The 10007-nt window shown below is 43.5% G+C and overlaps 2 protein-coding genes across 3 annotated transcripts in view; both read right to left on the reverse strand.

Annotated features, from left to right (window-relative positions):
- LOC132475846 (butyrophilin-like protein 2) overlaps nucleotides 1-10007 on the reverse strand; it is a 38829-nt gene that overhangs the window by 10072 nt on the left and 18750 nt on the right. The gene's annotated exons all lie outside the window — the stretch shown is intronic.
- The window catches only part of LOC132475848 (butyrophilin subfamily 2 member A2-like), a 38282-nt gene continuing 36665 nt past the window's right edge, over nucleotides 8391-10007 (reverse strand). Inside the window, exons 5-6 of the mRNA XM_060077220.1 lie at nucleotides 9568-9686; nucleotides 8391-9318 (exon numbers count right to left, since the gene is read on the reverse strand). Coding sequence (XP_059933203.1) covers nucleotides 9577-9686 — 110 coding nt within the window. The 3' untranslated portion in view covers nucleotides 8391-9318; nucleotides 9568-9576. The remainder of the gene's footprint in view (nucleotides 9319-9567; nucleotides 9687-10007) is intronic.

A 10007-nucleotide genomic window follows, 5' to 3' on the forward strand; every position in this document is an offset into this window, starting at 1 on the left:
CTTTAGTTTGTGAATGATGTTTTGCATTTGCAAACCACACAGCGTGTGTGTGAATCATTTTCCGTGAGTAAAACACGTTTTGTGTGCGTGTGAATCGTTATGCGTGAGCAAAACACGTTTTGCGTGTGTGAGGGGTTTTGGCATGAATCTAACTCCATAGTGGTGGGCGTCCCTTATTTTAATTTCTGAAAGTTGGCAACCCTAACTGACGCTGACGAGACGCGGGGCCGCCATCTTGGAGTGGTCATCCGCTCCACTCAGTGTAATCCGTTTGGCTGGAGCAATGAACTGTCAGCGCATTTAATTAATCATACCTCACTGACTACCACTGATTTTCAAGCGTTTTTTTGTCATACGTGTAGCTATGATAAAGGCCACATGGTTTGGCGTGTTTTATTATTCAATACCAATTATACCAATAGTACGGTAATGTTAAATCTTACTTGTGAAAAGTAATCCCCCGATTCCTATTGTGGATGGTCCGCCGATTTGAGCAGGAATACGCTGAACAACAGCCCGGCATCCTGTTTCTGCTGCTGCTCCCGGTTGACCACTCCAAGATGGCGGCCGTATTTCTCGCGTCCCAGCAGCCAATGCTCCGTCTATGCTATAAGATGTCTATGATACTCAGCTCATGTAGCCTATCACAACTTCACATCAACATTATTACGTCATGACCGGTGGCATCAGGTCAGCAGTCAATCGATCGGGTCGGCAACATGGACGACGAGAGACTCATTGTCAAACTTTTTATAAGGACAATGGCCGGAAGGACAAAGCGTGGCATTTAATTGCAGTAGTTTTGGGAGTGGAAGGTGAGTACATTAGGTTTAGGATTATCGCGTGATCTCGTGATCCCGTGATCCCGCGTGAATACGGCTGGCTCGCCAGGCAGCGCTGCGCTGCCGTAACGCGCCCGGTGGAAATGCACGCAGGGCAGAAGTCGCAGCCGTTCCGTGCCGCAGCCGTAATAACGCGGCCGTAACGCGTCCGGTGGAATCCCGGCGTTAGATTTGAAATGAATGAATGGCTGTTTACATATCTCTCAGATTAGATGTGTTGGTATTACTATACAAAATACATCAATCACTGTACAAAATGTATATTGAGCAGATATAATTAGATCTTCTATGTCAACACAGGTATAAGTGTTGACATCACCGAGTAAAATGGGAATGCCTTTGAGGACAACAGAGCGAAGTATTGTCACGTCTGGTGTCTAATGATACACAGAGAGAGAAAAGACCAGTTAACAGTGTAATTTGCAAGGCACAAGCAGACAGGAAATAAAATAGGTTGGTCTGGATCATCTCATTTAGAACTTGATTGATGAACTATCATACAGATCAAAAGCAAAATGAACCTACTTACCATCCAGCTCATGTGCTGCATCAGCTCACTAAGTTTGTGGCCAACAGCTCCCTATTTTGTTTTGAAAAGTTCGATGAAACGTGGGGCGTACTGGTCCAGAGCCTCAAAGAAGTCTCCCTCAAGATTCTTACTGGTGATTCTATTAAACTCAGCAAACACCTGAAAAAGTACAGAGAGGGGTGGGTAGGGATGGAGAGGTGGCAGCTGTATTAATATTCCAACAACAAAAATAGCTTACCTGTCTCTCTGTGAAGAGTGCTGGCCACCGTTCAACCATGTTCTGTACAGCAGGCTCCTTTTTTACCATTTCTTGTCTGCGTAGTGGGAATGATTGGTCCATCATTTGTGAGAGTGCCATTTGGTTGTTTTTTCTTCATTTCTTCCACAAGAACAATTCTGGCATTTTCAAGGCTTGTTTCATAATGTCCTTTAGGTAAGTTAGGCAAGTAGTTTGCTTCACCTCTTTTTGGCCGTTTGATACTCTTGCTTGAGGATTCTCCCTCTGGGTTGCCTTTACTTCTTTTGCCTCCATTGATTGCTACATCCTCACATCCAGCTTTTCAAAGCTTTGTGCGATAATTGGCCATCTTAAATTTAAGGCTGTTTTTCCAGCCATACCATCTGTGTGGTCCAGGCTCAGTGAGCCAAGGGTGTTTGCTAATCAGTGCTTTTGCAACACTGTTGAAGTCATCATCTTCAGGGTAAGCCTTGAAACTGTGCATCCTTTCAGCAAGCTTTTCTAGTATGTCATGCTTCACATCTCTTGGTAGAGTCATACGTGTTCCAAAACTCTGGCCACTGTTGTCTTAGCAATGGTGATGCTCCTACAGTCGACAGGATCTCAGTGTCTGCTGTGCTGCAATCAGTGTCTGATGGTGTGGTGGGTGATGACAATGCTGTTAAATGGACCCCCACCCTCCTCCTTGACCCGCCTCTAAAAAACGTTGTGCTTGTGGAAAGCTCATTGTGGGACTGGCTCGAAGTGGGTGTAATTCTGCACTAAGGCTGAATTTGTTGGGCGTCTTCAAATAATGTATTAGGGCCCACTAACACCTATATATACAGTGGGGCAAAAAAGTATTTAGTCAGCCACCAATTGTGCAAGTTCTCCCACTTAAAAAGATGAGAGAGGCCTGTAATTTTTATCATAGGTATACCTCAGCTATGAGAGACAAAATGAAAAAAAAAATCTAGAAAATCACATTGTCTGATTTTTAAAGAAATTATTTGCAAATTATGGTGGAAAATAAGTATTTGGTCAATAACAAAAGGTCATCTCAATACTTTGTTACATGCCCTTTGTTGGCAATGACAGAGGTCAAACGTTTTCTGTAAGTCTTTACAAGGTTTTCACACACGGCTGCTGGTATTTTGGCCCATTCCTCCATGCAGATCTCCTCTAGAGCAGTGATGTTTTTGGACCTTCGCTGGGCAACACGGACTTTCAACTCCCTCCAAAGATTTTCTATGGGGTTGAGATCTGGAGACTGGCTAGGCCACTCCAGGACCTTGAAATGCTTCTTACGAAGCCACTCCTTCGTTGCCCGGGCGGTGTGTTTGGGGTCATTGTCATGCTGAAAGACCCAGCCACGTTTCATCTTCAGTGCCCTTGCTGATGGAAGGAGGTTTTCACTCAAAATCTCACGATACATGGCCCCATTCATTCTTTCCGTCACACGGATCAGACGTCCTGGTCCCTTGGCAGAAAAACAGCCCCAAAGCATGATGTTTCCACCCCCATGCTTCACTGTAGGTATGGTGTTCTTTGGATGCAACTCAGCATTCTTTCTCCTCCAAACACGACGAGTTGAGTTTTTACCAAAAAGTTATATTTTGGTTTCATCTGACCATATGACATTCTCCCAATCCTGTTCTGGATCATCTAAATGCTCTCTAGCAAACTTCAAACGGGCCCGGACATGCACTGGCTTTAGCAGGGGGACACGTCTGGCACTGCAGGATTTGAGTCCCTGGCGGCGTAGTGTGTTAGTGATGGTAGCCTTTGTTACTTTGGTCCCAGCTCTCTGGAGGTCATTCACTAGGTCCCCCCGTGTGGTTCTGGGATTTTTGTTCACCGTTCTTGTGATCATTTTGACCCCACGGGGTGAGATCTTGCGTGGAGCCCCAGATCGAGGGAGATTATCAGTGGTCTTGTATGTCTTCCATTTCCTAATAATTGCTCCCACAGTTGATTTCTTCACACCAAGCTGCTTACCTATTGCAGATTCAGACTTCCCAGCCTGGTGCAGGTCTACAATTGTGTTTCTGGTGTCCTTTGACAGCTCTTTGGTCTTGGCCATAGTGGAGTTTGGAGTGTGACTGTTTGAGGTTGTGGACAGGTGTCTTTTATACTGATAAGGCGTTCAAACAGGTGCCATTAATACAGGTAATGAGTGGAGGACAGAGGAGCCTCTTAAAGAAGAAGTTACAGGTCTGTGACAGCCAGAAATGTTGCTGATTTGTAGGTGACCAAATACTTATTTTCCACCATAATTTGCAAATAAATTCTTAAAAAAATCAGACAATGTGATTTTCTGGATTTTTTTTTTCATTTTGTCTCTCATAGCTGAGGTATACCTATGAAAAAAAAATAAAAAAAATTACAGGCCCCTCTCATCTTTTTAAGTGGGAGAACTTGCACAATTGGTGGCTGACTAAATACTTTTTTGCCCCACTGTATATATATATATAAGCATCCATAAAGTAGCATGCCATGGGACCTTTAAACAGAACAGAACAGAAGGAAGTTCAGGAAACAAATACACCCAAAGCCTTTCTTTAGAACATGTTGTAATCATTGTTAACAGCACAATGTAATCAGGTTGTGAAATGTTAATGTAGGTGATTCTGTGGAGTGCTTGACATTTTAAAAACTAGCAGGCCAAAGTGTTCTATGCTCAAACTATCTCAGCCCATCAGAACACCACTTCCATGTCTCTGCAGTCGCTTGAGGTAAGATAAAAAAAACGGTCAAATTAAGTCTAAAGAGACACAATATATATATTCAAAAGGGAGGGAATTTTACTTTTAACACAAATAATGTTTTTTGTGTTTGTTTAATGAGAATGTTCTGCATGTTCTAAAATCTGGCTATTAATTGTTTGTTTATTTGTAGCTTAACCACAGATCGTGGGAGTCTGTTGCTGACGCATAATGTGAACGAATGTGGCTTCCTGATAATGATTTTAAAAGATGATAAGGTCTGGGCATCCACATACTTGACTAAATTCTACACTACACATAAGATAAGATAAGATAATCCTTTATTAGTCTGACAGTGGGGAAATGTGCAGGGTTAGAGCAGCAAAGAGGATAGTGCAAAAACAGTAGTGCAAATTACAATAAGAAAATACAACGACAAACAAATACAAATACAAAATATAACCGCAAGCATTGATTAACGGGGTCCGGGCAAATGAAAAGTCAAGAACACACTAATGGAAGATATAAATATGACATATATTTATGAAGGATAAATGTTGATGTTCCCCGAGGCGATGTAGGCAGTGTCATAATTCTGAAGAGAGTGTGATCAGCAACAGTTCAATACTTTGCAAGGGTGTGTGTGTGGGGGTATTTCCTTAACTGATGCACATGCATTTAATCTCTCTCTTTTTAAATAAATAAATATATATATATATATATTTATACAACGGGGGGCCTAAATCCAGCGATCTGATTGGTTCCTAACTGTTGTATAATGAGCGTATACATAACTGCTATGACGCCCAATCATTTTGTGAAAGTTTGCATATCACTCCGCGCCTGGAAGTAGAAACGGTTACAATACAAAGTATAAAAGTAGTTGTATAAAAGCAATAGCACAGTTCACTGAAGCCTAAAAATATGTTGAATGATGGAGAGGGTGTATATGTTGTTACTCCGGGAGTGAGCTAGGCGATGGAGAGACTAACGAAAGCTTAGGCACAGTGAGTGTGTGAACTGCTCCATAGGATAAATTGCCGGCGAACCGCTCTAGCCGAGCCTTCTCTCGGAGGGACGCTAAAGTGTGTTGCATAGCGACCGTCATGCATTTTGAAGGCAGCCAGGAGGGAGTACTTTTTTGTATTCTTTAAAAAAACAGCTATTTTGACTTTCTTGGTTTTTTTTAAATGTAGTGTGTCTGACTTTCGTTTTGCCCAGGGCCGGCCTGAGGCATAAGCGATACAAGCGGGCGCTTGGGGCCTCCTGACCGCCAGGGGGCCCCCTATCGGAAAAAAAAAATTATAATTAAAAACAATAATAATAATAATATTAAATAACTTAAACAAGTGACCTGATTGAATGAAATAAAGAATACATCTATACAAGAAAATTCTGATTTTACGATCAATATATCTGATCTAGCAACTGAATGAGCCTTCCAGGCCCAAGAGGTCAAGGGGCACTGAAGCCCAAGCCCAAGTCACCATCTCAATAAGTCAAAAAGCAAAATGCTATGAATATGCTTAAATTTAGGTATTTCCCTTCTCCAGCTGGCCATATAAAAAATACAGGAAATCACATCTACGTAATTCAGTATTAATACAATTGATGTCAATTAATTCATTGTCAAATCATTGTAGTGTGACATTTTTGTCAATAATCGTCAAGCGCAAATGACTCCGCTAGGTGGGAGGGGGGGCCCCAATATCAAATTCTGCTAAGGGCCCCCCGAAAGGCTTGGGCCGGCCCTGGTTTTGCCATAATAGTAACCGTTGTATAAAAGCAATAGATCACTTCAGGCTGTGGTATGTGCTCATTATACCACTGTTAAGGGGCGTTGTCCGGCCCCGACGCGCAGCGGAGGGCCGGCGACCCCCTTTACACGCCTGTCGTGATCTATTGCTTAAAAATACTGTTCAAATAAAATATTTGATTATAGTCTGATGGGATAAAAGAGTGTCAGAATTAGGGTGCATAAGAGCTCTAGCAGCTAACTAGGTAAAGTATCGCACCACCCAGCCCAACGTACACAGACCTCTCACCACAAGCTCAACATACCTGCAGTCTCCCTACCACACACAGCAACCTCTGTCTGCACTGTGGTCTGTAGTTCCACAAAATAGACGCTACATTTTCCCCTGCCTATGTTAGTGTCACGGAAAGCAGAACAACCAATAGCCAAGAACATTTCTGTGTTACACAACCATCTCTCTATTCAGTCACCTGATACAGAATTACTTAAAGGGGGCATATTATTCCACCAGGTGTGAGTGTGATTAGCATGTGCGTTTACACCAAACGTGACATTTGTCACCCGTTCGCGTTGTCGCCGAAGTTTTGTTTCGCGCCACAAATCATAATCGGTCGCTGTGCAAGTTTGAATTTGACTTGCCACAACTTTTGGCCGCCAACGGTGCATCATGCCAATTCATTCTCAACCATGGCCGAGATAACCACCATTGCATGTCTTTACCTTTTGTGAAAGAGGGAGAGACGTCGGAGAACCCGACGCAGTCTATTCATAATATTGTAATGACCACGGAAGAGGCAGTGAATGAAGTATTGATTAGACAGAGATTAATTAGATAGGCCTACCTAATAAACCGTTGGAACACACAAGACCGGAAACCATAGCAACAGCGGTAAACAAACCCAGAGAAGCCCAATCCCTCTGAGCTCCCCGCGCTACGGCCATCCGGAGGCTCACAGAGCTTTTGGCCGTGATATTATTCACCTTATTCTGCCACGCCCCTTTTTAAATGTTATTGTCTTCCGCTTTGTGTTGAAACTTCCGGTCGGCTAGCTATGGCTAGATAGCTACATTGAAATACCCGGCAAATTATGATGGAGAGGCTTACGTGTGTAGAGAAAAAAAACATGTCAAAAGTTCGGATGGAGAGATTGTACTTCGCCACCCGAGGTTAATGAACTCCACCGAGTGGGTGGATGACATGCGGCGGTGGCCTCAGGTGTCATATGGGGATATTTTAAATTATTACCCGCAGCTCCTACATCCAAACAAGTACAAATTGGCTTGTTCTGCACAAAGCTAAACGCATGCAAGTTACTGATTTGGTCTCATTCAAAACAGGTAATGCTTCACATCCCATATGATGAGGCTTTCTGTGCAAAGACTGTGGCTAGACTAAAAGCATTCTATTTCAGAGACATGCTTCCTTTTGTTTCAGACGAGTATAATGAAGGTCGCCTGTTGCTCTGTGAGCGTTATGCATATAACATGCCCTTGCATGTAAAAGGGCTACATGCAGTTATACAAATTACTCTATGCTACTTAACTACTTTAACTACTATTTGTACATATTATTATCTACTGTTTTTAATGTAATTAGTTTTTGGCATTATGTCAAAGCATTAACTCAATCATTAAAGGATTTAGCAAATGCCTCAAATGTGTCAAGTTTATTTTATTGACCCTCTCTGACAAAGTAATCATGGTTGTGTATAAAAAAATAAATAAATCGGAGCCGGTTCCGGGCCAGTTCGGAGCTAGGGCCAGTGTTTTGGTTTCACACCACCAAAGAACCGGCTCCGGCCTCTAAAAACCGGTTCAACTCCAGCCCCACTTTTGAGCTGGGCTAGAACTAGAACCGTTTTTACGCCGGGGGCGGAGTTATCCGTACCTTCATAAACAGGAAGACCAACGAAGACCGGCATTTTTAAAACACCGAAGTAAACAATGGACGTCAATCCGTGTATGGTTCGTTCTTTGAATATTCAGATTTAAAACAGTCCTTTTTTGTTTTTTCTGATTTTGTTTTAAATCGGAATAATCAAAGAACGAACCATACACGGATTGAATCGAAGACGAAATTGTTGTTGTGTTTGAAACTGGCGCGAGGGTTCTTCTTCTTATTGTACAGTTCCGGCAGGGCGGGAGGGTTGCTGGGAAAGCGGAGACGTTTGCAGTGATGTCATGATGTTGCTCACGCCGGCTCCATGGCTGGCTCTGGCCGGTGTGAAACCAACTGGTTCTTAACTGGGATAAGGCTGGAACCTGTTTGGAACTGGCCCTAGCACCAGCCCGGAACTGGCTCTTGGTTCTTTTTGGTGTGAAAGCCCTTTTTGAGAGACTATTCTGTAGTTCTTCAGGCGGCGTATAACCCTCTCAACGTGCACTCAGACGTCGGCTATGCGCCTCGTGTTGGTGGTGTCTTCTTCGGACAAGGGAAGGCCTCTTCTGGTGAAAGCTGGCAGGACAAGCTTGACTTTACGTTCAAACTGAAGATCTTGGATAACAACTCCTCGGTCAGCCACCACCTCATCAGCTGGACGCAGATACTCCAGAAACCCTGAGTTGGCTGTGATGAACTTGTCACTGCATCTCCCACTATATGCTGGAGAGATGAACATAATCAAACCACATGGTGCAATAGCTATGAGGAACTTGATTGTATTATGTCCATAGTAATGACTGCAAGACTCGCCTCTTGAGTCCAGATTGTGAGCCTTCTGAAGAGGGGTCTCAGAAAAGATTACGCATGTGGTTAATGGATAATGTTCCTTGAAGCTCTTTGGCATCGTTGCCTGGATCGTCTCCCTGGGCAGCCATGGAACCTAGCACCTCATCTTCTCCTCCATGAAGTCCAGCCACTGAGAGATTATCCTACTGACACAGACTGAGACACTCTGAACCTCTCTGCAATGTCATCCTGCAATAGGTTCACCTGGAGCTCCAACAGGGTCATCAACAGTTGATCCTTGGGATGTTGCTGAGAGATGCTGGATCCTTCTTTCAGGTCGTCGGAAAAGCCTAAAAGGCATCCACTGACAACCCAGTGCACAGTAGACACAGCCGATCATTCCTGAGAAGTTCGGTGTGTACATGATGTTGTTCAGGACACCGTGTTGCCTGGTCATGGAGGAGAGGACAATGGAGTGAGTCACTGACAGCAAAGATGTGATCTTCCATGAATGTATACTTCCCCTGTGTAGAAGCATCACGGTGTGTCAACCCATTAGTCAACCCATCAGTCTCCTGGATTGCAGAGCTGGTTGAGGGTTCTGTAGAAATAACAGCATCAGACATCAGTAAGTTATCAACGATAAGGTTAATCATTTTGCTGCCTTTCAACATAACCAGTGCTGGACATCAAATTAGAAAGCCTCGACCTGATCTTATCTTTTAATGCTGTTCATTTATTGAGGTCAAGCCAAGGCTTAGTAACGTTATATGCTGATCATACTCATTAGACGCTAGCTGGCTAACGACTAGCGATATTGATAGCCGTTTGTGCTAAAATGTTATCTTACCTTAGAGCCTCACAAGCATCCGACAAGCCTTTTTTGCCGGAGGAATAACATATCCCAACCATTTCTCGGGGTATGGGCGTTGGTCTGATGGTCTGCCGTCCAAGAAACGAAGAGGTTTTCTTCAAATTTAGAGGGTTCTTCAAATTTAGTGCCGTTTGCCACATACGCCGGTCCTCATCACTGGATGGCGGAGGATGAAGATTGAAGGTTGCCCCACAACATTCTGCCCTGGTTTCCTGTGTACAACACAGTATTGTTGCAAGCACCCGTCTTTTATTCCAGTTGTTCTGGCAGCCCCGCACGGAACAAATAATGCTTGTCATCTTGACTAAAATTGCTAATGTATTGTGCCACTGTACGATAACGGACAGATTTGCTCAACCGGAAGATAGAACACAAAACGGTACCAATATGGCACCCCCCTTGTTTACGCGCAGAAT

Source organism: Gadus macrocephalus, chromosome 17 (assembly GCF_031168955.1).
Source record: "Gadus macrocephalus chromosome 17, ASM3116895v1".
In the NCBI taxonomy this organism is placed as follows: Eukaryota; Metazoa; Chordata; class Actinopteri; order Gadiformes; family Gadidae; genus Gadus; species Gadus macrocephalus.